Below are 27,432 nucleotides of genomic sequence, written 5' to 3'. Positions count from 1 at the left end.
GCAGTAGAGTCTGAAGTTTTTTATAAGAAGATAGTTGCTTGACATACGCCTGGGAATAGTTGTAAGTTTATAAAGTGCTATTGACAAGTGCTGTTGAGATATCACACAGGCTATTTTGTTAAAAGACATTTAATTTTATTAAAATAAATAAATAAAAGGAACATGGTGATAGTTCATTTGCATTCCCTTAATATTGATAGTATAAATTACTATATGTTACAAATCGCTGTCATTTTAAGTCATGTTGATGTATTACATCCATTTTCCTTCATATATTCCTGTCTGTTTGTTAAAACCACCTGTTTTGAGGGAATCTACTTCTCAATTTAAATTCATTTAAAATTCATTTATCATTTAAATGTAGTAATGAGGCTAATAAGATCAAGTTGTGTTACTAGTATAATTATATTTGCCTATGTGTTAAGAATTTTTCCTTTCTTCAGTCATAAAATAGGGGTTTGGCAGTTTAACGATGTCAATTAAGTCATTAAATTACTAAACTAGGAGTACTCTGTTATTCAGCACTAATCAGAGGCTATAGTTACTGTATGTCCAAATGCAGTATTTACATTTTGTTGAAAATCCTCCATCAGGATTTGGGGACCTGTTGTAGTGTGTGTTCAAAAGTGTGGGGTGAGATTTATTTCTCACCTTCAGCTTTGAGTTATCTTTAAGCGTCACTGTAGTTTCTTGACAACCTTGAACATTGCAACTTTTGGCGTCTTCAGGCATATCTAAAATCACCCAATATTTGAAAAGTTTGGCCTGAATTTCTCAGACTACAATATTCCCATTTCATAGAAGAAGATTTGAGGCTGATAAACACATGCTTAGAAAATTACAAAGTTTTAATGTTTCATGTGTGAAAGGACTAGAAGAAAGTTATTTTGTTGTTTGTGGATTAGAGGTGCTACAGTAATACTTAACAGATTCACTTTTGGCAAAAACAACCCTTTCTGACATCATTTTCATGAATCAGTGTTTCTGGTGCTGGTAAGTTAACTATATAAGTGCCAAAATCTGCTTGGGTAACTTTGACAGCCAAATGAAGAGCAAGTAGGTTGGAAGACAGCAAGAGTGAAGAAACGTCTGTTACTGGTCCTTCTCCTTTCTAACGGGGTGGTTTAGGAGAAGAAGCAAGGTAGATGACGAGGGACAGGCTTGCCTTCTGCAAGCGGAGGCTAACCCTGGCATTGGGGAAGGCAAGCCAGCCCACAGCTCGGCCTCGGCTCCTAAGTTAGGCTAATGCCACACATGTGCTTCAGCACCCCCGAAGAAGGAACCCTGTCTTTGGAGGGACGTGGAGGCTCGGCAGGGCTGGCTGCAAGCGGTGCTGTGGCGTGCGGCTCGGCGGAGGGGCGCATTGGCCTTCGATGGCTGCTCATGTTGGTGCCACAGCTGCAAGAAGAGCCTTGCAGGGAGTCCCCCCAGGTAGTGCTGGGGTCTCATCCCACACGTAAATAAAAAAAATTAAAATGTATTCTCTATTGTTGAGTGTGTTTGTGGCAGGCAGGGAGCTGGTGGCGCCAGGCCCACAGGGCTGATGGCTGGGGTACCCCTAGGAGCTGCAGCAGCGCTCATGGTCCTGCGAGGGCTGAGGGACACTGCCATCCTGGCCATCTTTAATGTGGGCATGTGCACCGTGCGCGGCCTCGGTTTAACGAGAAAAAGATATTTTTAATTACTATTCTGAGCACAAGTGCGGGGTTGGGCCTCGCGGGAGGGGGGCGGCGGTGGGCGGCAGGCTCTCCATGCCCGCAACAAAGATGGCGGCGGGGGCGCGGGGCGGGCGCGCCCGAAGCGGGGCGCGAGGCCGGGCGCGAGCCCCTCGCTCCCGTGCGCGGCGGAGGCACCGCCCCCGCCGCCGGCCCGGCCAATGGCGGCGCGCGCGCGGGGCGGGGCGGGGCCGCGGCGGGCGGTGGGCGGGGCCGCGGCGGGCGGTGGGCGGCCGAGCCGTGGCCGGCGGCTCAGTCGCGGGGGAGCCGGGTGCTGCCGCCGCCGGGCACCGCGCGGGGAGGCGCCGCCGCGGGAGCCATGCCCGCCCTCAGGTAACGCCGAGCCGCGCGGCGCGGGGGCGCGATGTGCCTCTGCCCTCGGCGGCGCCGTCTCGCGGGGGCGGCGGGAGCCCGGTGCGCTCCGCTCCGCCGCGGCTGCCCCGCGCGCGGCTTCCTTCCCCCGCGCGGAGAGCGAGCTCGCTGTGCGGCGGGACTCCCGCGCCCGGCAGCGGCGCAGCCTCGCCCGCCCGCGGAGCGCCGCATCCCCGGCGGAGCGGAGCGCGGTCCCGGCGGCGGCGCGGGCAGGTGGGCGAGCCCCGGCGTCCCCAGCGGTCGCCCCGGCGTGGCCAGCGGTGGCCGCCGTCCTTGCCGCGCGTCCGCCGTCCCGCTTGGGCCACGCGAGCGGCGGCCCCGCGGCCGGACCCGGCGCGGCGGCCCCTCCTCGTCGCGGTGTCGCCCCGCCGGGCGCGGGGAGCCGCGGGGCAGCGGCGGGCGGGACGCGGCGCTCGGGGCGGCTGCGGGAGCTCCGGCTGCGAGAGCCTAATGGGAAGCGCGGGGTGAAGAGCGACCAGCGGCAGCGTTGCCTGGCGCGAGGGGAGCTGCTGCGACCCCATCAGCCTCTTAAAACACCTCGTTTAAGAGCGGGTTGGTATTGACGGGTCACTGACCTGCCTGGCTTAGAGACCTCCTTCAGTCTGTTTTTTTAAAAAATCTGAAGTTCTTGGATCTATAGATCCGAGTTTGGCTATCACTGGCGAATCCTCTCCCACCCTCTCTCCAGCATCCCAGTGTGGTGCGCCAGGCTGCCGGCCACCCCTGGCCACGGCGGGCAGCCTGCTCGCTCCGGGAAATCGCGGGAACGATGTCTTAGCCACTGCCACCTTAATCCGCTTGCCCAAGGAGCGCAGTCGCTGCGGAGCGGGTTTTCTGCATGGTAACCCAATTTCCACAGGGCTGGGGCTTTAAGCTTGGCTTCTGCGTGTGAACGGATCGCTGCAGGAGACTGAAATCTTCCCTGAAGATACTCCTCCGAAACAGTGTGTCAACATGTAACTCCTTAGCCAAATATTACCTTTACTTAAGGCCTAAATAAAGCAGGCATGTGAGCGGGTCTGCTAGCTGCTTGTATGTTTAAGGTCCATGGTACTAAAGTGGTTTGCTGACTAGTGATGCAGAGGAAACCGTCTGAACTGAAGAATCATGCAGTAATAGTCCTCGAGTGCTTTTAGTGGTGGGTAAGCTGTGGTAAAGAGTAAATGGCATCTTACTTGCTTACATTGATGCTGCATAGATAGGTATGGCAGGAGAATGGTCCTTGTCAAGGGCCTATCAGCTATTCAAGCGCCGTTAGCAGAGTACTAATGTTTCATTTTAAGTGCATGTGCAGATGTTTTTTAATTAAATTCGAATCTTGTGCAATTAAGGTAGACTAGGTTCTTTCCTGACTGGAATGGCTATGCTGGGAAGAGGCTTAGAACGTGTCTTGTTTGGCCTTGCTTTTAATTATGCAGCATGATCAAATTCTACAGAAATATTAAAACTTCAGACCTCATGAGGCAATGCCTTTCTTTCACAGAGGGAAGACCAAGCAAACAGCAGACTGTCATGCATTGCGGTTTAACCCGCCTGAGTCATGTTTTATTAACGCTTTCTGACAGTAAAATTACTCTGAGTACAGCAATTTCTTGTGAAATGTATGTTGCAGCTACACAGCAGTATGAAGCTATTAGAGTCCAGTAAAAAAGTGAATTTACCAACCTAGCTTACTTTGCTGTTTATTATCACTGGGTAGACAAGATTATTTTTGCAGCAATTAACAGGAAAAAATGTGATTTGCTTGTTGAGGGATTGACTTGTTTTTTTTTTTCGGCTATCCAAGCACTATATCAATTCTTCTGTCTGCACACCAGTAACTAATAATATGCTTTGACAGCTATTTTGATGTTGCTGTTCCACTGAAGCACACACCAGTGTGAGATGATAACGCGGTTGTCTGATACTTGGATTCTGTATTGCAAGCAGCAGCCAGCTTGAAACCACGCTGGATTTTTAAAAAATGTGTCTAACACTATTAATTATTAATGTATAACCATGATTTTGGATACAGCTTTCAAGAACACTCCGTTAATTTTGTTGACCTTTTTAAAAATGCTTGGAGAGTAGCTCAGTACTGATGGGGGTTATTTTTTGTTTCCTTTTTTAAAATACTTGGAGGTAGAGGTGCGTTTTGTTTGCTTGTATTGTTTTTGTTTTGTTTTTTTTTCCTTCTTTCAGTTTGGTTGGACTTCATTACTTTATAGTAATATGTGAAACACTTTTGTCTATTTGTGAAAAAATAATGGTCTTTGCGATCTCGTCCCAAAATGCCAGTTAGCAGGTGAAGAATTACGTCAGTTTTAAATGTAAACATGTTCAAATGAGTATACGAATATCTATATGCACATGCACCAGGACCCCTACAGCCAGCCGTGGCCTTCATTGGTGGAGGCGCAGAACCTGTTGCTGGCCCTTTGGGGCGACACGTGTTCCGCAGCGGGCTGAGCAGACGGGGCCGTGACGCGGCTCCCGAGTCCTGTGGTGCCCCTGCCCGCACCTGGTGTGGGAGAAGGGGCTCGGCGCAGCGAGGGGAGCTGCGGTGTGTATCTGCTCACGTTGCATCTGTTGCAGGGATGTGTTTCCTGACTAACCGGTGTGTTGTGAAATGTTGCATTTCAGGAAACTATTGCTGCTCTCTTTGCAGTGTTTCGTATATAGTTAGCTGGAAATAATATGTGAGACTTGTTTGTCTAGTCTGGTTTGACTGAATAGTAAAGCCAGTTGCAAGGTGTTGGTTCATGTATACTGCTGAAAGGGCTAAACTTTTTTTCTTCTTCTTTTTTTAAAAAAGGTAGCAGTTTAATTTTGCTGGTTCTTTTGAGCTTTGTAATTTTAGTGTCTGCCGAGACCCTACATTTTATTTGTAATTTGTGCTTTTACAGTACGTGGTTTTATGGAGCATATGTGTGTGTGTTTCTTTTTTCCTTGTTTGTGCGAGGGGCGAGCGCCCCTCTAGCAGAGTCCTGCCGTGCCTCGCCTGTACCGTGCAGCGAGCGATAGCGTGAGGGAGCCCCTCGGGAACCGAGGGCGATGTGCTCTGTAATGAGATGTAGCCAATCTGGTTAGCTTAACCAGATTGAACGCATTAAGGGTTCACAGATCAAAGCCTTTCTCTTCAACAGTGCAAACACTGTATTCTTCGGATCACAATGTGAACCGTATTCAGAAGGCTCCCAACTCCCATGGCTAATAGCTCCTCTAAGAGCCATGTTGACTTCTAAAGCTGCCTGTCCCAGGTGACACATGGCTCTGCAGCAGCTAGCACATGTGAAAGGAGGTGTGGGAGAAGGAAGAACTTAGGGTTAGAGCACCTGCACATGTTACATGTGACATAAAGACCTGCCCTGGAAGAGCTCCTCCATGCTGCTAGTAATGCAAGGGCAGCTCCTATGCGTTTTAGCAGCTTGGCAGAGCTTCGGTACAAAATTCTTGTGCTGCTTCAGCCTTATGGACCGGTACCTTCTGTGGTTCACAGCTTGTTAAATACTCAGTAGCGTCTCTATTTTTTATTTCTTTAAATTGAACAAGGTAATTTCCCTATAGGTAGGGATCTCAGCGTGCCAGCTCTATTTCCGAGGTTTTTTTGCAGTGCAGCTGCTGGCTGTCAGTACACCGTACACCTAAACATTGGTTCTTGTCTAGTATAAAAGAAGTTAGCTGTGCTATCATGCAGTACAATATTATTGATATGTAAATCTTGGCAGAATATAAGAATCAGATAAGCATGAATACAACAGCATACATTCTAGGACAAATTTAAGTTCAACACTTGAAAAATTCTGACTCATTTGTTCTTCCTGCTCTACTTCTCATGGAGTCATTTTTAAAGCGGAGGGAATGCCTTCTCTAGGGGCTCTGAGTGCGATCCCCTTTACCTTATGTTATCTTTTAACTGTTATCTTTTTCTCCCTGCTCCTTTCCTCTAGCTATATTTAACTTATGTGGTTATTTTGAACTGAATTGCATATAACTTTTTAAAAGGTTCAGTGCTTCCTCTCACACTGATGAAAATATTTAGAGAGTCCCGAAGGTTTTTATTAAGCAGACGTTCTCTCTTTTGGATATGGGTGAGCTTCTGTTTTTTCAGAGAGCATCGTCTTCCCCATTAACTTGTCTGTTTAATGAAGTATGCTGTCAAGGCCTGTCTTTAAAGCTACAGCAATAAGAAAGTCTTAAAAATGCTTTGTTGTGTTTTAGTATCAGGGATGTGAATCATTTTGGCCACTTCTTCATTTCTGGCCTTGAGTATTTAGCATTCACTGCAGGCTAATGTGACAACCTAAAGAGGAAGAGGTGACTGTATACCTTTGGCAAAGCTTTAGACATGACAAATTGCTGCCAACTAAAGAGTTGTGTAGGAATTGTGAGAGGAAGTACGTGACTGAGCTTTCAGCTTGCGTTCCCTTTCTGCATCCCCTTTCTGCTGGTGTTGAGTTCCTTTCTCCTTATCCTGCTGGGTAGGAGTTAATGAAATACATAATTTAGCAGGCAGATATCAAGTCTGTAGAACATTTCTCTTACTCTAAATAGGCCAAAACAATTGGAAGCTCATTCACTTTCTTTGAATTTCAGCTGACACTGTTTTCTAGCTTTGAGCCTGGGGTTATGAAGACTGTAGTGCTGCAGTAGTATTTTTGTGGAGGATGGGAAAGGGAGAAACTGTTAAAATGTTTTCTTTGCAAACACTTGGTAACTAAAGTAGAGAGGATGGCACATTTGGTGGTTTTAATATCAGCGTTACCTTGGTGGCTAGAGCAGTGCTCACCTTGCCTGCTGGAGCCAGCAGATGTTAGTTTAAACAAGGAGTGGGATGGGTTTGAGCGCAGTTTTATGCAGCCTTGGAGGACAGATGCATTTGTTGCTGCTTGTCACTGGGCCATATACTTAGTTCTTGGGTATTGTTACATAATCACCCAAGTACATGATTTTTTTGAATGAATCTACAAAATTTTGAAGTGATCTCTTGCATTGCTGCCAGTCTTTTTCTGAAATCTTGCTTTGAAGTGGCAGAAGTCATGTAGTGAATTTCAATTTGATTAAAAAGCAAGTATGGACATTCTTACCAGTGAAGAGCTATGCTGTTTAAGATGCCTACTTGACAATGCAGACTCCATAGTCTCTCAATTTCAGCTTGTTAAAACAGAATTAAATCACTAATTGTTGGCCAGTTGCACAGTAAACCTAGCAACTGAGTCTGTTCAGGGAAGCTCTATAGCCTGGTCTGATGCTCCCCCTGTCTAAAATCTGGTATCACAACCCAAGAGCAGTTCTTTAAAGCTGCACACTGTGGCACGTGGCTCTACTTCCCTTTCTGAGTGACGGGTAGTTCAACAGAATCCATACCCTGATACACTCTCGACTGCTTCTGTTCATCCCTATAGTCACAGACGCTGATCGCAGAGGGGCCCTTCCTTTGAATCCGACTGTCTATTGATATGCCAGGAAGGTTGTCACTACTGCCCGAGGCAAAATGTGTGTGTGTGCCTTAGCTGGATTCGAGAAAAACTCTTCTGCCTAATAACAAATGTTTTCACAGTGTTATAGCGGGACAATAAGGCAGTAGTAAACTAACTTGAAAATAATTGATTGTCTTGCAGTGAAAATGTCCTGTTTGGAATGGGAAATCCTCTGCTTGACATCTGTGCCGTGGTGGACAAGGACTTCCTCGACAAGTAAGTCCTGCGGTTTTGCTCTTCTCATCAGCTTCATTTCCAGAACGAAGCCAACTAATCAATACAGGGCTGGGTGCTTGGATCATGCAAAGTTTGCCATCCTCTCTGGGGCCTTCTACTGAAAGAAGCCGATGTTATATCAGTAACTTGATTGCTCCTGCTATCTGAAACTGTTGCTGTTGTCAGGTAGCAACTCCCGTGGTTTTGTGCTGTGTTTTTGCTATCTATTATCTAGCAATTATTATTCTAGTGTCTGCATGCTGTTTTTCCTAGCTCTTAATTGGAAGGAACCATTAAAAGGCCCAATGAAATAAACAACAGAAATGTTAAGTTAATGACTTAGCAAAGATTTTGGCATGCTGTAGGTAATGCTCATAAGAATATTTGTACATTACTCTTACTATACTATGACAGCACTTCCCCCCTCTTTCTCCAGTGATGACTTTAGGGCAAATAAGCCATTTCTGTAACATGCTAAGAGAAGTTATGCAAGTGTATCTTCGTTTTTATTTCAATTTATCAGTCAAGAGCAGGACCACTTCTTATCATGTGGTCTCTTATCTTGCTTGAGCCTGGTTGTTCTGCTACCAACCGTATGACTGAATCGCTATGTGGCTGGTGATGTTAAGTTTACTCATTTTCTGGTCAGTTTATAGAGATGTGGCTTTTCAAGAGCTGTAAAACATAATTTGTGCTTTTAAATCCTTTTGCATGAGCTAAGTTGTCTCCAGCTGCTACTTAATATTAACTAAGCGATCAATAATTTGATTTCATCTTTCAAAGTGTTCACAAATCTTGTTTTATGTTCAGAGTGTTAATCTTTTTTTTTTTTTTTTTCCTCCATTTATTCAGTTAGTTACTAATAGGAATGCTGGTTCAAAAATAGATATCTTATCACTGAATAAAGAACAGCTGCAGAGCTTTTGTCAATATGTGCATTGTCAGCCACAAATATTTGGCTTTAGTGTGTTAATAAGAGGCATAATTTGTTTCACAGCAGGTATTTTTACACTCGAGTTTTATTTAAAGGTGGATTTAAGTGAGAGTCTGAATGTCATAAATTGGAGGCAAAAGACAAAGTTGTAATGGTGTGTTTAACTTTTAAAAAATATATGGAACTTACAACTCCTGAGAATAAGCCCTGATTTCTGAAAAGTTAAATTATTCTGATTTAATTTGGTCATATGTTTTCACTGAAAGAAACTGAAAACAAGGCTCTGAACAGACACATATTTATGTAATATATTTCTTAAGGCAAGTAAAGAAACAAAATCCAGCCTCCCCAGCTAATCCTAATAATTTGTTACCATGATGCTTTTCACTGAACCTAAAATGCATTGCAGAATTTCACCGACCTAAAAATCTGTAGTCATATATATTTAAATTGGAGTCCCGTCAGACAAATTAAACCATCTTTGTGAACAGCATATACTCGGTGGGCATTTTCTGCTGTAAAGTATTGCATTATTTAAAATGCAAGCTGTCCTCCAACAGCAGCTGTGTAAGGGACCAGCTGATAGTGTGATGACTGATAAGAACCTGGAAACTGGGAAGCCTGATGACCTTCTTCACACATTCTTGATTTTTTTTCTTTTAGTCTTTAGTTTATAATAGTCCAACTTTACAAGTGAATAAGGCAAAATAAATCCTGCGCTACTTCAGAAATGGGAACCAAATCCCATGTTTCTTGAGACCGTGGATAAAAAAGCAAAGCTAGCTTAGATAACTGCTAAAATAAAGATTCAAATGCTGCAGAGATGCAAGAGCATGGATGCTCCAGGTCTCTGAAGCATTTGACAGAAATTAATCATAGCTGAAGCTGCCAGAGATCAACAGAGAATGTGGAGCTGCTGCTTTGCCTGGTTTCCGGGGGCTTCCTTGTCAAGGAAATCCATCTCTAGCCATGCAGTGCTTGGCACCTTGTTAATGGTCAGTTAGCCTTGTGGTGCCAGGGTCTCACATCTTCAGCTGCATGGTCGCCTCTAATGGGGCCATCAGACCAGATGGGCTCCGGCTTAAAGTAACCCAGAGGAAAGAGTGTTTAGGTGAACTGAGCACCTGTAAGAATTTTGTATGTTGAACTATTCCGCTGCTTTTATTTGTTCGACCTCCTCTCTTGCATAACCACTGCTTTAAGAATTATCTTTATGGTGAATACAGGATTTGACTTGATGTTATAAATTTAATCATAATTTCATAATTTTCAGATTTTCAGTGAAATAAGGGAATTAGTCCTGCTATCACCCCCGCCTTTTTTTTTTTGTAGCTTCAATTAACAAACAAAATGCAGATGGAAACGGCATGAAACCATGCTGGAGGTCTCAGTCCTCTTAACAATATTGAAGTGGTTCTGCTACATGTTGGAAGTAAATCTGAAAGCCAGTACACCAGCAATCCTACCCCTGGCAGACCTGAAACAGCTTGCTGCCATGCAGTGTTGGCTCAAGGAAACAAGCAGTGCTGAGGTTGTTGTGGCACTGAGCTGTTAAAATAGTCCCTTCTTCTTTCTTTTAATGTGTGTTTTGGTTTAATTTGTTCTCTGCATGAGTTTTGGCGGCATTACTCCTTTCCTAGATCATTTGCTGGAGAGGTGATCTTAATTTACATCACAGCAGGACTTGCGCATCTTATGTTTCCAGGCCACATCAGCAGCTTGGCAGAAGAGCTCAGGTCTCTGTCAGGTAATGTCAGTCATCGCTTCCTATCTCTCTTCAGGGAGACAACAAAACAGTGTGAGCAATATTGGTGGTGATGATGAAAGCTGCTGATATCCAAAACCTCTTCAGTTCTTGCTCACGGAGCTGGAGAGCCATCCTGAAGCAGATAGAGTCCATTGCTTGTCCTTGATTTCCTGAACCTCTTTCTAGAGGAAATACCAGGAGTGCAAGCTTTTCTGTCTTTTTTCACACGGTAAAAGTACCTTTTAATCCTCTAGTATGTATATGCTTGCTGAAAGGGGAAAAAAGAGAAAAAGTAGCAGACATTTTCAGGGCGAATTATAACTTTACCTAAACCGTAGCTTCCTTAATTGACCAGTAAAAAGGATATGTTATTTGTAATCCCCAGTTTCTATATAACCATGTGTAATATCTATCAGCCCATGCTCTTTAAAAGGAGTGGAGATAGAGGGGAAATTGTGTGCCATATTTTTCAGACCAGCGTGTGAATTTACCTGCTGTATTTCACTTTATGTTCTGAATCTTGAACAGAGCCATGATCTCAGAAGCAGGCCATGTTTATGAACCTTAGGCATCTGCATGCCAATATCCATTGTATTGGACATGCCCAGGCTGATTACTTGCTGATCAGTGTCCTTGTCCAGAGTTCTAAGCTCAGGAATGCTATTTGATTTGCTTATCAGCTGTAAAGCAGCTGAGTCATTTTTCTGCTTATATGGAGGATTTTTTTTTTCTTAAAATTAGAGGGCTTCCAAAATCTTTGCACGACTTCACTGAATATACTCAGAAAGATCTGCAGTTTTTCATGGCATTCACCACAGTATTATCTGCTCCTTAATTCTCTCCCCTGTCACTTAATGCTATTGAAGCTCTGTAAATACACAAGTCACACTCTGTGAAGCAAGTAGTGGGTTTTTGTTCTTTTCACTCCTAGCTGAAAAGTAGATTTTAAGAAGTGTGAAGTTGAATGGGGTCTTTTAAGTGTGCATGTGTTTTGGGTGGTAGTGGTGATTAATATATGAAAAGAGGGTTGCTATAGTAAAGAAATGTTAGCATTTTGACCTGTAACTTCACAAGTATGCTGAGGGCCTCCTTCATTGTACACCACCCTGTGGCAGGGTCACTCCTTGCCTGTCCTCACTGCAAAATGCTGTTGATGGGAGACAGGTTAGTAAAGCATAAACTTCACCTATAGAGTGATGTTGATATCTGGTAAATTCAACTTCCTTGTTTGATGATGTTTAGTTCACTTGCTGTGATGGAAGTGAAGGAGATATGCACATTTGGTCTTTTTTTTTTTCCTACCCTTGTGAGAATTTGAATTATAAATAAGGATAAAAATGGATAACCAGCCAAAACGCAAAACATCTGCTTCCTTCTGCTAAATTTAAGCTGGTCTGTGCATCTGTGGCTTTAGCCGTTATGCCATGTATGGTTCTCCATATTTTTCGCTTGTCACCTTCAGCTGGTATCTAACTCAGTATAGAACTGTAATGTTCTATAGCAAAAAACAAAGTACGTTGTTCACACTGTTAATTATTTCCCCCAAACCAAGGTCTCAAAATAATCCTAATGCTTCAATACAAAGCAAGCCCTTCCCTCAAACAGATGTGGGCAGGACCTTGCGGGAGGACTCTGGAAGGTGGTGGTGACTCTGTGCTAGGAAGCATCTGTGTAGAGAGTTTGCAAGTCCAAGGTGTGGATTTTGCTGCCAGGTTATGTGCAAGATGTACAAATTTAAGCCTTTTCGGCATCTTCCATGTGTTTAGTTTGACTTTGGGTGCTTTGTCAGCCCTCTGGGACAGATTAACACATTTTTAGTATTGTTTTGAGTTGGGAGTTATCTGTCTGTACAATGCAGAAAGTACTGAAAGTACAGAGCAATAACTTAAAAATCTGTTGTCCCTGAAAAGTTGCCCTTTTTTTGGAAGATAGTTTGCTATAATGTTCCATTGTTTCTCTAATCCTTATGAAAGGTTGCTACTATATAGTTTCTGTAACATAGACTCATTTATTAGAAAAGCTGAATAACTCAAGATTTTATTATCCCTCTGTTTTGAGTTGTATTTATGGAATTCTATTCAACTTCTCTCAGTTAGAGTCTGAGCATAAAATGTTGTTAATGATAGTGTTCAGCCAAATTGCATCATCTGACTGCTCTTAAATTACAAAATTTCAGCTTTTGCTTACAAGAACAGGAGAATCATGGCACCTTTCAATACTAACGTGCCTATAAATCTGGGAGGATGCCTAACAATGTAATTAGAGCTGTTGTGCTCTTTCCTACAAGCCTGATCGTGTCTTCTGCTGTGTTTATGTAACTAGGTTCAGTTTAAATGAATGAAAGATTTTGGTTCAGCTCCATTTTGAAAACCCACCTGTGCAAAGACCAAGTTTTGCTGAAAGTATTGTGACATTTTCAGAGTACACTGAACTTATAGCTATGTATATACCTGTAAAATAAGATGTAAAACATTCATGAATATGAAAGTCCAGTTCTTGCCATCTCTTCTATTGTTTATATATTAGGTGTTTTCACTTCTTTAAATGTTTGCTTAATGAGTAAAACTGCAAATCATAACATAGAAAGTATTTTATTTTTCAACTTCTTTACAAAGCTTGCTAGTTTAATTACAAGCTAGCAGACTATGGGCTCTTGGATGAATTTTTCTCTAGAGAATGCCCATGAGACACGTGTCTGCTGACAACACTCAGACTGTATCTTCACAATCTGTACTCTCCCTTCACTCTCAAATAAAAACTCACTTAAGAAAACTTTGGAGTTTATTACAAGGCACATAAGGAAATGCTGGAATTTTAAAATGAATTCCTTTTGCCTAGTTTAAATATAACCAACCAACTAAGCAAGAAACAAAAAAGCCCAAAGCCATTAAACTGTCTTTGAATTAAATAAGTTTGAACTATGGATGAAATAAGTTTCTCTGTTTTTAAGCAGGTAATGAAAATATTAGATAAAAAGACTTTCTGAAAATGTCTTTGAAAAAGTCTGTGTTTCTCCACTTCTTCAATTGGTCCAAAACAAAATGGTAAAGCTTTCTTTGAAAGTGGTACTTGTTTTTTGTCCCCGAAAGCTTTTCCATCTTAAAGTTTCCTGTTCATACAATTACAAGAATGTATTTTTCTTTTATTTAGAATACTTGAGGTAAAATCATGATTTAAATTCTGGAAATAGGGGCAGGTATTCTTTCTAATTACAGATAATAAGGTGTGATTTTAATTTTTCCATTCCTAGCCTGCTTTTCCAAACCAAAGCTACCCCCTGTGCAGGAAAGGCTAAAGACTTGCTTCTGGTTGCTGCAGTATGTAGTATTGTATCACTCTAGAACTGCAGATTAGAAAAGTCTAATTAAAAGTTAACAATAATTTGTCAGGCTTTTCTTTAAATACAGATGATTTGGTTTGTCATTTAAATGTCCTTGAAGAGAAGACTTTTTAATGGTAACATTTGAAAACTCTTTGCAATTCCTTTAGTTTTTTAAAAACTTCAATTTTTAAAATTAGATTTTTAGATGCATTTTAGTATTCGTTAGTGTTTGGTTGGTTCTGCTTTGTTCAGGTCAGGTAATTTGCTGTCACTTTTTCTTTTCTTCACCAGACAAGACAGATTCCATCCTCCCTTTCTTAAAATTCAATATTCATTTTTTAGCCCTTTTTATCAAGGTTATTTGATTATGTTAGTCCTAAACACTCTGCAAATGCCATGTGAGTGTTGACATAACCTAGGTTTTGGGGTATGGATAGTACTGTTGCTCCTTGGTGCGCTGCTCTTGCGGCCTCCTTCCCGCGAACGTGTCCTGGCCTGCTCCGTGCTCTCCTTTCCTCGTCCTCCTCCTTCCTGCAGGATTAGAGCTACAGTCTCAGCAGCGGTCATGGGAGAGGGTGGAGGTGGCCTGTGCTCCTCATAATTACTGGTGTTCCTGCTTTTCCACACTCGGGGGCTGCAGAAGTGTAAACCTGCTATTCAGGTTGCTTTTTTTGTTTTGGGTGGGTTTTTAATTTTTCACTTTTAGAGGTAGAGGTAACACCTTGCTAGTTTGGGGTGCCCTAGTAAATTCATATTAAATGCCAAGCTGGGGAGAAAGATCCTTGATTATTCTGCTGATCCACAAGATTAGAAACACTCTAGACACCACCTGGGGCTGTGGGCTCTGGCACCAAGCTGTTTGCCAACCCCAGTGAAAACCTGGGCCGGTAAATGGCAGAACTGTCCTTCCTCCTGCCAGAGCCCTAGCTGCCTGTGCTGGAGGTCACAGCTGCCACCACAGGTGAAGAGTTAAGGTACAGAAAGGGTGCAGCTGTGGCCAGAGGGAAAAGGGAGGAATCGCTTCTTCCCAGAAGCCGTAATTGCTGTTCTCATGTGTCTGACCCTCGGGTGGTGGCAGAACAAGGAGCTCAGCTTGCAGGGAGTCTTCCTGGAAACTCTGCCCTGATGCTGCTTCATTTTTAGAATGAAGTTTAAAAATTTCAGTGCAGCAAAGCAACCTTGTCTGCCATTTTCCATGAGCTGCTGCCTTTTTTTTTTTTTTTTTTTTCCCTCCCCTCCGATAATGATAATGCTTTTAGTGGCTTACATAAATACTTTCAGCAAGCTGGAATTTCACAACAGCAACACCTGTCTCTGTACAGGTCACTTTGACCGTCGTAAGGATGGAAAACATTTACAGGTGTGTGAAGGCCTTGGTGATTCTTTGTCTGAGCAGCTGTAAGCTGAGCTGTCCTGCAGTGAGTGCTCCTGTGTGGAGGGAGGTGAGGGAGAAAGCTCTCCTGAGGCAGCCTAGGGATTCATTTAGATTGCAGCAGAAAGCTGGAGTTGACACCACTTACACCTAACCTAGCAATGCAACCAGAAAGATATCCATTACGTTGTATAACAGCAAAACAGACTTCATTGTAAGCTTTTTTTAATCTTCTGACAGATATAAGTTCAGCTGTTAGTTTCAGGATAGTTTCTAAATCAAGCAGTCTATTGTAGGATTTAAATATGGTATAATGTGAATAAGGAAAAGATTAAATACTGTATGAATTTTTCTCTATGAAAAGCACTTTTAAGATAAAGAATGTCTTAAATGACATTTTAGAGCACAGCAGTCAACATTAGGTACAGCTTCAGTTCTCCTTTAGGGGAGTTTAGTACTTGGGGGTAATTTTCTGGACTGATTCATAGCTTATGATTTCTTAAGTGCAGAGTAACTGATATTACTGATATTGCATTAATTGATTTTATTGAAGTATTTTTATTAGAAAATATTGAAATAACTGTGTTTTAGAAGCTCTATTTTCTTTATTTTTTTTCTTATTGCTGAAGCCTAAACTGTTGGTAAGCTTTTGTAGTAATGTAATGCTACTGCCTTATTATTTATTTGAGATAATTAACCTGTAGTTTATTGGAGCAATAGAGTCTATTAAGCTTTATCTAGATACCTAATTCACATGGCTTTTCAAGTGTGCTTTCTCTTCAAAAGTAATATTGTAGATCCATTTTCAGCCTAAAGCCTCAAGAAGCTCCCTTGAGTAGCTTCCAGTGCTATTCATATGTGGCATGCAAACTCTTTATTTAGAATATATCATTAAAATAACCTACAGATGTAGGTAGCAGAGTCTATAGGTCATATCCACGACGGCACTACTCTACTTTTCCTAAAAGATATTTTATTACAGTTTCCTTGTCAAGAAGAGCTCTTTCTTGCACAGTGTTCAAGTATTTGTCTGGGGAGTTTCAGTCCTCATGTTGATGGGATCTGTTGTACAACTGATAAAAGCTGGTCCAAGGAATAAGTTTTGAGGTGAAAACAGCTTGTGATCACAGCTAACTTGAAAAAAAAAATGCCCAAGAACCTTTCAGTTCATTACTGAGATTATGTACACATTTGTCTTTTTTCATTGTGATTTTTTTCAAGTTTTTGTGTAAAGCAAATTCTTATATAGGCCAAACAGCCTGTGGTTCTGTACAAAGCTAATAATGTTTTATTCTATATGAAATTATAAAAAGTAAATATAAATGCCGTCATGGTAGTGAGTACTGAATCCACACTAACAGTTTCAGAAATCGCTCAAATTGTACAGAAATTCTACAAAATGTAGACTGTGAGATGACTTTTAAAAGGAAGTTAGTTTAAAATGAAAATAAGACTGAGGTGCTTGCAGTCAAATATTTCAAAAATTACTATTGCAAAAACTTTTTTCCCTTTATATATTTACTGTAAGTATTTAGACACTCTATATTTTTGTCTCACTAGCTTATCATTAACTCGTTATGACAAGGCCACTACTTTATATGTCAATCTAGAATGATAGGCCTGACCTTATTAAATGATCATAGTTTTCCTCAGACTGGTATTTAACAAGCTTTGAACTTTACTGGCTTTCTTAATCTGTTTTAATCATTTAAACCTATTATTGTTTTGACTTCAATTTCAAAAGCTCTTTAAATCTGTCTTACAATATTAATAGCTGCTTAAAGTCCTGATTTCCTAGCATAATATTAGTGGGGAGTCTACCTTATTGCATCAAATAATTTAGAAACAGCTATTTAGGAAAGTGTGCAATCAAGAGGGAAGACATGGACATACACCAGAAAAACTATGCCTAATAATGTTTAATGTTATCATATCCATGCAAGAAATTGAGGAAGCAAAATTCTTCTAATTTATATATGACATTGAAAAATGTATCAAAATATGTTTTGTTTGTTTGTTTTCCCCTGTGCCAGTCTTCCATTTTAAATTTATAGTGAAAAATCTTTCTGGTAGTATTTTGGGCATTGCTTTCAGCCATAAATCTCAAGCTTTTTTTTTTTTTTTTTTTTTTTTTTTTTTTCTTTTTCTGAAAACCAGCTATTTTTATGTAAGATGTCGTGCAGTCCGAATAGGACTCCAGTCATACCAGCACAGAGGAACAGGGGAAAACCTCACTTTGGAAAAATGACCACACCAGAAACTCCTCCTTGAATGCTTCAGGATGTGGCTTCAGTGACATTATTTCTATTTTTGAAGTAGTGTTTTAAGTCTGGAAATTTTTATAAATGAAATAACCATGATTGGTTGTTGGGTTTAAATCCTTACTTAAGAAGGTGCTCTTTTTTGTTAAGCAGAGTAATTCTCTGCAAGGGCAAACTTCCCCCCTGCCCCTGGTTAGACTTGAGTGTTTTTTGATAACTGTGATAAGTCATTTATTTCCAACAATCTTCAAACAGAAGCATCTTAACTTTGTGGTATTGAGAAGCCAGTCTTGGGTGCACGTGCTCCCACACCCCTGAGATGCTTTCAGAGGAGCGTCTGCGAAGACTTCTGAGCAGTTTCCTCTTTTTGTGATTAAGATGCTCAGGAAGCAAATTCTCTTTGAGATTTCAGTACTTTCATGGGCAATTCCTCTTTAATCTTCATGATTCAGAGTTGATTTTGTATTTGTCATCTATTCAGTAAGGCATTTTTCTAAGCCTGTTTAGCCTATACAGAGTCACCCTGGAGTAACAGCGGATGATGATCAGCTGTTGTTGGAGACAAGTCCTTGCTGAAGAGTCAGGGGACTTTGCAGTCTATTTGAGGCCAAGAAAGGAATGCAAAAGGGTAAGAGGAGAAAAGCTGCCCTGTTGATAGAACAGGGAAGAGTCTGCCTGGGAGATGAAATACTGGGGGAAAAGGAAGAGCGATGCCTTTCAGGAGGCGAGCTTGGTGACAGTAGAGGAACAAAGCAGCAGAGAGGAACTCAGAAGAAATAAAACAGCAAATGTGATGAAACATGGTGCAAGTCAGGGAAGAGATTTTGACTTTCTAGTTGTGAAACCAAGCCCTTTGGAGGGCTGGCTATTGAAAATTTGATAATATTTGGGTTAGGATGAATGTTGGTGCCAACTGTGTGAGGCTTTCCTTTTGGTTTAGCTGTTTGCGTCTGATTCAGGATGGGTTTAGCTGTCAAATGGATGCATAAAGTATGGCCTGGGTTGTGTTTTTTTTGCTTACATCTTGATTTAGGAAATATGCAGACGTTAGCACCTCATATAGTGATAAAGAATAGCATGCAAAATCTTGTACTTAAATACCATGTTTGAGGGCTCATATATATATATATATATATATATATATATATATAAATAAAAGTAGACAGCAATATGACGCTATATTAGACTTTCCTAAAATTTCCAAGTAATACTAGCCTTGTCAGAAACTTTCTGTGTTTCAAGTAGTATTGGTTGGAAAACCAGTTCACTTGCTGCCTTTTTCTCTCTGGGCAGATCAAACCCCCAAAAATGGAATAAACAGTTCGCACAGGGAATGAGTAATGATGCTATAAGTCACACATGGAAATGTAAAAAACAGGGTGACCTTCTGTCTGCATCCCATCCCCCTCTTAAATCTGTTATGCTGAACATATTTTTGGAGCTTCTCTTGAGCTTGTCCATGTGTGCTGGTCTGCAAGTGCTCGTGAGAATGCACTGCTCTTGCAGTTCACATGTGTTTCCAACCTGAAAGATCTTGTTGGCTGTATTAACATATTTGTTTAAAAAGTGGCTGCTACACTCCAAAAAATGGACAAGAATGCACCAATGTCCCTCAGGCTTCCTGTCCTAGTTTTATAAGATTAATTATTTAAAAAAAAAAAAAAAAAAAGAAAAAGAAAGAGAAAGGGTTGCATTTCTTTTTATAGAACAGTGAAAGTAGCTTTAAAATCACTTTAAAGTTCAAGCAACATAATTGCTGAATCATTCTTCTGGAAATGCTTTCTGATTCATTTGAAGTACAGGAAAACTATACACGGATGTCCTTAAGATTTCTTGATGGCTTTGTGAAAACCCAAGAAGGGTTTCTGCAGAGCTCTGCCTTAAAACGCCTTCCTACTGATGAAGTGTAGACCACTACAATCTAAGTTTTACCTCCCTTTCATCCAGTTAGTGAAGCCTGTGTGCTTTAAATCTTTCCCAGGAACCTCAGACTCTGTTGTTTGATGATTTTTCTGCAGCATTGGGAGAAAATGTTGAAAATCTATTCTCCCATACATGCCATTTTTAATCAAGCTGGGAAATACTTAAAAGAGTATCTGCAGCAGAGTTTGTCAAGTACAGTAAACATGGGAATCAGCAAAGCCCAAGTTCATCTCAAGGGGAGCGGGGTTAGCCAAATACAGAGGGCTAAGCTTTGTACTGTGGCAAAGTTCGTATTTGAACATCAAACAAGGACCACACACATATGTGCATATGTTCTTAGCTGCCTAGGGTGCTTTACTGTCTCCATTTATTGCTGAAATAGTGTGTTTTTTTTTTCCCTGACTGCTTAAATTAACAATTAATTCAGCAATATTCTTTTATCTTTAGCTCCTTGTTCCCTCACAAGTACTCTTGAAACTATTCATGAAAATATTATACAAGTGTGTGTCTGTGTATGCTTTTGTGCACCTTGTTTCTTTGTAGTCTGCCCTGTGGAAACCTCAACATGGCTTTTGCAGCCCAAGCAGCAGTGTATACACATGTACCAGTTTTTAGTTTGATTTCTATGCAATTATCTGAATATCTAAGTTTTTGTTTAGATTGGTGGGCATTTTGAAAGCTAAGTGAACTTTGAAGAGGTCAGTTCTATTGTCTGTTTTAAAACCTGTTTGCTCATCACCAGACTTGTTTATTTTCGGCCTCAGATCAGCTGAGTTTCACCAGCTTTTCAGGAAACTCAGGTTCTTGGAGCAGATCAGGACTTGATATTCATGTGGGGTTTTTACACATACAGAACATATTTAGTGTAGGCTGTGTATTTTGTTTTTAATTTGGTTAAGGCTGTCTAAAATTGACTATTATCTGAAGGAGACCGTATCTTAGAGCTATTTCTTCCGTCAAGAGCCTAATTGCAAAAACAGTGAGTGCAAAGTAAGCACATTAGTCTCCTAGTCTCTGCTATTGAGAGCTGGAAAACGAAAAAGCAAAGGGCTGTAGCAGCACCATTTTTAGGAGGATCTTTCAAGTGCATTGCACAAGTCAGGGCTGAGATTAGACTCTAGTATGCATACAAAATGAAAAGCAAACATTAAAGCTAGTTTATATATTTCTGTAAAGCTTACTTTCGAGATGATAACCTCGTGTGTGAGTGCTTGGAAAGTGATACGACCACCAGTGTGTGCCCTAAGAAGGTTGGCGAGAACCGTGGTGTCTTCTGAGGGTAGAAGCTTTAAGGCGACCGAGATGGTCTCCGAGGCTGTGGGAAGGCGCTGGGGTGGCCAGGCCGGCAGGGCCACGTGCAGCCGTGCAGCAGCAGCAGGCAGGGCCACGTGCAGCCATGCAGCAGCAGCAGGCAGGGCCACGCGCAGCCATGCAGCAGCAGCAGCAGGCCGGGCTGGCAAGGCCATGTGCAGCCATGCAGGGCCAGGCCAGCAGGGCCACGCGCAGCCGTGCAGCAGCAGCAGGCCGAGTCGGCAGAGCCACGCGCAGCCGTGCAGGGCCAGGCCAGCAGGGCCACGTGCAGCAGCAGCAGGCTGGGCCGGCAGGGCTGTGCGCAGCCGTGCAGGGCCGGGCCGGCAGGGCCACGCGCAGCCGTGCAGCAGCAGTGGGCCGGGGACGGGTGCCGCGTTCGGGCGCTGCAGCTGCCCCAGCCGGGGGCACAGCTGCTGCCTGGAACGCTGCCCACCATCGCAGTAGGTTAAATGCCTGCACAGGCCGCATCAAAGGGCTTAAATGCGTCGTTTCTGAAACATACTACAGTTTGTTTGGACGCTTCTCTACCATATTGCTGGAGAACATTGCACATCTGCGTTTCTTGTGTCCTGCTTGTGAAATAGAATCTTGAGCAGTGATGAGGAGATTAGAGCAAAATTCCAAACTGTACCTATCCCAAATTGGCATGCACTGGATAGTTAAAATGGAAAATAATTTCATGCTAAGATGTATTGAAATTTCACAGGGCGGGGCAAAAAATTAAGTCGTAGTCTCTCCAGCTGCCTTGCCCACTTTTCTATAGCATGATTGAATTTCATATCAGTAGTTTAGTGATACATGGGTAACTGAATAATACAGTATACCAAATGTGCAATATGTTGCTAAGATAGTTTCAAATGTCCAAAGTTATTTTAAAAATTTAGATTGTGTGTGTGTATATTTATACATATATATATATTTCTGCTTTTGCTTTTAAGTCTGGCTAAATAAATTCTTTGTTCCAATCCTAACCCTCATCAGTTAGGAAAAGCCAACTGGTACGCGTCAGTCTTGCCCACGAAACACATGTTGGGCAATACTATGTGAGAGCTGTTCAGTATGTTAGCTACGCATTTAAATGTGTGAAATACTTCAGCAACTGTCTATGAAATGCAATATGCATCCTATCTTAATGTAGAAAGTACTAATAAAAATTTCAGCTCTACAAGTATCTTCCTTTGAGGCAATTTTCTTGGCAAGTTGATGACCCATCTCGTCATTACGGGGATAAGGAAGAGTATCTGATAAATTAAAGGTGCCTTTTTCAGGCTGCAACAGGGAAGAAAATAGAAAAGATTAGGTAAAGTTTGTCTCACAGAAAGAATCCTTCTGCAAACCTCAAAAGTAGCAACTGGCTCCTCCATCCCCACCCCAATTTCTTGCTTTCAAGTAGCCTTTGGAAAGGCATGCAGTGCATGCACTAGTGTTCTTGGTGAAGAAAGGTTGTTCTGCTTAACGTTGCACAGATATTTTTTAATGGGCAAAATTAGCTCTTCCACGTAATGGATGGTACATTAGCAGGGCATGTCTGTCCGTGATTTTTGTTATATGAGAGATTACAAGTTGCATAAAAAGAATTAGTGTCCTTTGATTTCCTGCTTGCTTTGCTTTTTTTTTTTTTCTTCTCCTGACACTTAACCAGTTGCTATCAATAAAGTAGTTATTAAGACATGCCTAGTGGAGGTAATTAGTGAGGTAGCAGCATTCTGGAGAGACTAGTGCCAGGCCTGACATTGTTCACTGAAGAAAACATTGGTCTGGAAGTAACTGCAAGATAAGTGCAGCAGGTAAAAATTGTCACTTGAAGTGTGATAAAATGGTAAACAGGGAAGTTAAATCATCTGGGCATCTGGGCAGTTAAACCAGGTGATCTTTGTTACTGACCACTGTGGTGAACTAAGGGATGTAGGGATGTACACTGAGTCAATTGCAAATGAAGCCTCTAAGATGCATGGGGTGAAGGAGAATGTGAATGGATCCTGCTGTATCCTGGTAAAAAGTAACTCTGGTGCATTTAGCAGCCAAGTGGATAAATAGGTGTAACCCAGCATGATATTATGGTGGAAAACCTATCAGTCTCATAACTTGATTGTACTTAATTAGTGGCCGTTATCTTTTCTCAGAGGGTTAATTTCCTGTTCTTCAATTGCCTACAGAAAGGAATAAAAATAGAGGGCAAAGTGATGAATGCAGTGTTCTTATTTTGAAGTGTAAATTGAGAATTGAGCATAAAATTGCGATTTTAATAGTGTAAGACTACTTTTTTATGGATATGTTTCCAAGGGCATAACCATGTTTTGTGATTTGTTTTTTTTTTTTTTTTTTTTTTCCAAGGTATGGGCTGAAGCCAAATGACCAAATCTTGGCAGAGGAGAAACACAAAGAATTGTAAGCTCTTCTATATTTCTACTGATATATATGCATGTTAAGATGTATTCACTTTTCTATGTGTATACTTAAGGTATGTACTTCTTATTTAAGGTCTGGAGCAGAAGGTTTGTGCATTTAGAAACATATTTCAGCTCTTTAATATTATGTGCTGTAAATTAATACAAATAGCATAACTTGGCTGAGAACCAGTTGAGTTCCTTTTAAAAGAAAAAAAAGCAAATGAATTTCAAAGAATAAAAGCCTGATTTTTTTCATTTTTTGAGGTGTGCTATTAATTGCAGTTTATTCATTTGCACTTTAAATGTCTGAGTATTTATTTTAATTGATGCTTTGTGTGTTAAAACTGTTACCCTGGTCCTTACTGCTTGCCTGCAGTAAATCTAAGTGATTATAATAAAATATTTTCTCTTTTGCCAAGTCTGTGTAGCCTGAAAGTTCTCTTCATGGAGGGGAAAAAATCTATTGTGGATGTATTTAATTTTTGAATGGCTCTTTCTTCTGTCTTGAAATAGAAATAGCCACAGGTAATCCAACTACAATGTTTGGATTACCTACAATCCTACAATGTTTTATTACCTTAAACATTAAAACCTTAAATATTTGTGTTCCTTCATTAAAGAGATGCCCATATCAAGTAAGCTTGAATTTCAAATATATTCTAATTCTGGAAGCCAAGTATTAGAAATACTTTTAGGTCCTTGGCAAACCACTGAAAGCTGCCGAAGAAACCTTCAGTGAATCAATATGACATTTATTTTGGAGCCACCTCCGTGTTCGGACAAGATAATCTTTACTTTTTATTTTGACTCATTAGTTACTAAATTACAGCATTAAAATTGAAAACAAAATATAGTATGCCTAAGTATGTTGATATATATTTGAAAAAGGGAAAGTATTAATACTAGTCAATATTATCAAGACATGAGGGAGAAAACTTTGAGTTTAATAACTATACCTACTTTATTATTTAACTCATGTTCTTTTTTCAGTTATAGTCACTTTTAAAACAGTAACTGAAACTTTTAGTTGCTGACTTTGTGAATTGTATACATGTTTTGAAAGCGGGGGAGACTTCCTTGAGCTTGGTCTGTTTTCTGTAATAACTCATTTGTTTACTCAGAATCACTGCTATTAAAGAGAAGGAAAGCATTCACTAAACAGTTTTTCTTTTTATATAAGCGTTGTTTATAGCTTTATATATAAACAGCATACAAAGACTAGAATTGGACCATTCCTGTTCATTTGAATGTGTAAGGGCAGAGGTTATGTAAAGTCACTATTACAATACTTTTCGTTTTAGGATATAGTTTAAAAAATTCTCTTGCTATTCAAGCTTTTCATAATGTGAAGTAATTGTCTCTGTCATTACTGTTCATTTTAATTCTTGCACATTATTGGTACTGGCTGAAGAGCTACACCCAGTGCATGAAACCTCATTCACTCACCCTTTTCCATATACTACCTGAAAAATATTCTATTTCAGGGTCCTCTGCCATCCCTCAAATCTGTGTTATGTAATTCCCTTTTTTTAAAGATAATGTAGAAAGTGTTTCACTTGTCAGCCCTTACATAATTGTGTTGATTCACTGTCTTTTCCATAGTAACTAGTGGAATATTTATATAACAGTTTTAAGATAAAGTTATTGGGGGATGTGGTCCCCATTTACATGCTTAAATATAGCAACACACACATTTCTCTCTTTTAACCTTTTAGCTCTTTTAAAGCTTTTTAGTTGTCTGTTTCTGTTATTGTGATACTAGATGTCTCTCTTATTTTGAATCATTTTGTAGCATCCAAAAAAAAAGCGTTAAGTAATTTATCCACATGTGAAATGAAACCACTGTTTGAGACAAATTAATATCTATAGCTGCCAGGTTTTTCTTTGTTGAAGGTTTGGATATTTCTCAATAAGGTTGTAGATTTCAAACTGTAAAAAAGAATCCTGATAGAGAATTAATTCTCTAAGTCATAAATTAAGTCATTTATTTGAGAATGGAAGTGTGTGCTAAAAGTCTTAGTGATCAAACTGATGGCAAAATAAAATTTCAGTGTTCTTTGTGAGAATGGAAAGGTCAATTCATTTATGTTTCTACATCATGGTAATGTACCTGTAACATGAAAAGTGCTACTGCTGCAGGCAAAGGTAAGCACCAGCAGTTGCCCTTGATAAATATATTAGTTTGGTTTTACTTAGAGAGCTCTCTGTAATAATAGAACATTTGCGGACAGCGTAATTGTCATTAAGTCATTACATGTATGAGACTATTAAAAAAGACTTAGGCTGGAAGTATTGTGGGGGAGGAAATCAGGCCCAAGTTAAAAGATGTATATTAGAAGACATACACGTTATGACATTACACGTTGTGCTGTGTACACAAATTTTGTTTATGTAGTACACATTGATGAAACTTAATGTTTTAATGTGAAGTACTTCAAACGAAGTAGTTCAAACATTAAAATACTTGCTGATCTTTTCTATTTTAAGTGTGTTGCATGTTGATTATTTAATTGCCTATTAGTTACTGACATGTTTATGACAACTATTGCTCAAATGAAATGTTGAAATTAAGAAAATTTAGTAAAACTAAACTGCCTTACAGGACTTGGTTGCAACAAAACCTTTCTCTGGCTTTTCATTGTTACCAGTACAGTACCTCTGAAAATGATCTATGCTCTGTCAGTTAAAATGAGAGGATTGGAAGGTGCTTTTGCTCTTGACCTTGGCATCTTGAATGTCACTGAATACTTGGCAGGGATAAAACTCTCCCAGGCCAGTGTCATGCTGTCTCCAGAGGGGCCTTTGGAGCTTTTCTGATGTGTTGTGCCCTGAGTGAACTGTCCTAAAGATACAGTGCAGAGCAGGTTAAACAGAGTGGTGAACCTCAGGGGACTTTCTGTCCCTCCAGCTAAATTATTTCATTTAATTTACGTGTATTGTTAGATACGTGACTATGCTTTTGTAATGCTTAGGTCAACTTTTGTGTTTAAAAGAAATGCCAGTTCTTATGAATGGTGGAAGACTAAACTTCCCATCAGACTAATTGTCTGTAGATCTGTGTTCCAGTTCAGTGTCCTTATAAGCTGCTCTTCTGAATATGTTGTAATATTTTCTGCAGTTAAAAACAAATTTTTACAGAGAAGTTGCTTATCAGGTGTGTATCTGCATGTATTTATTTTAGTGTCAAAATCCCTCTGTGTAAAATACTTTATCTTCCAATTTCTGAAATGTTTGCAGCTTTAAATTGACATACCTAACAAAGCTGACCAGTTTGTCATTTTTCATCTAATAATTCTAAGGTGATTGCCAGACTATCAGAGGGCTTTTGCTTTCTTAGCAGTTTTCACTTTTTTGTACATTTTTATGAAGAACAGCTATAGATATTTTCTTCAGTAATGGATGTATTATCTTCAAAAAAAAAAAAAAATTAGGCAAGCTGCTCCCTGACTTGGCTTCATGCTGTTGACCTAGAATCTTAACTATGTAGTGAGGCAAGAGCTTCTGAGAGGCAGGGGTTGGCTTACACGCATGGCATCATACTAGAAAGCTATTTTGAGAGCTGAAGCATGAACGATCACTATTTTCCTTTTGCTTCCTACTCATTTGGATTGCAGCAGACTTCTGATATTTTCTCTCTTTAGTAGTATGTACTTTTTTTGTTTGTTTTTGTATCAGAAAGGAAATCAGTAGCAGCAAAGTTACAAGTTGGTGACTGTACGTTGTTGTCTGGAAATACCTGTCCTGAGTGCACGTGAGGTGGAGATCACTGTCCTGCAGCTCAGCCCAGCAACACGAAGTGTGAAGGTTTCTTAGTCTACTTCACTATAAAATTAACAAATATCTTCACTGTTGATTAAGCTAAGCATGACAACTTTGCAGGGATTGAGATGAAGTCATATTTGTTTTTACTGTGGTGTTGCTAATCTCTAGCAGAGAATATCAGAATACAACGAAATAACAAAGATGGGGTGAACAGTGATGTCTTCAGTTTGCACAGATTTTTTTTGCAAGGTAAATGTGCATCTGTGGCTGGAGACTTTGAAGGGGGAAGAAAAAAAAAATGACCAACAAACCTCCATCCTCAAAGGTTGCTGTAGGAAAATGGAGCCAGTAAAGTCGATGGGGGCCTTAAGTTGACATGTCCTTTCCGTCCAAGAACAGTAAATAAAGAAAGAGTCTAAGAGCAATGAAAATATTTTTCTTGATTCTTTGCATGTGGTTTGTCTTACAGAAGTTGCTCCTATTTATAGTTCTCAGAGTTGGTCAGAGTGACTTTGAGGTCATATTGACTTAGTCTTTTAAGTGTGTGTGTGCGTGTGGTGTTGCCCAGTGTGATCTTCCAACTACAGTTCCAGATGGAATTTTTTTGCGGAGAATGAATTAAGGTTGACTGCAGCAAGTGATGAGAAA

The 27,432-nt window shown here is 40.6% G+C and overlaps 1 protein-coding gene across 2 annotated transcripts in view; it reads left to right on the top strand.

Moving 5' to 3' along the window:
- The window catches only part of ADK (adenosine kinase), a 258,310-nt gene that overhangs the window by 6,379 nt on the left and 224,499 nt on the right, over window positions 1-27,432 (top strand). The window contains exons 1-3 of one of the 2 annotated variants that reach the window (XM_088526443.1): window positions 2,005-2,048; window positions 7,688-7,762; window positions 22,967-23,020. In XM_088526443.1, coding sequence (XP_088382569.1) covers window positions 2,035-2,048; window positions 7,688-7,762; window positions 22,967-23,020 — 143 coding nt within the window. In that variant the 5' untranslated portion in view covers window positions 2,005-2,034. Of the gene's footprint in view, window positions 1-2,004; window positions 2,049-7,687; window positions 7,763-22,966; window positions 23,021-27,432 lie in introns of those variants that run through there. The other variant, XM_088526442.1, reaches the window with a different exon arrangement.

The sequence above is a fragment of the Tinamus guttatus genome, unplaced genomic scaffold, assembly GCF_059628265.1.
Source record: "Tinamus guttatus ecotype Peru unplaced genomic scaffold, ASM5962826v1 Tinamus_guttatus_pri_ptg000246l, whole genome shotgun sequence".
In the NCBI taxonomy this organism is placed as follows: domain Eukaryota; kingdom Metazoa; phylum Chordata; class Aves; order Tinamiformes; family Tinamidae; genus Tinamus; species Tinamus guttatus.
This window is presented reverse-complemented; position numbering and strand designations above follow the sequence as displayed.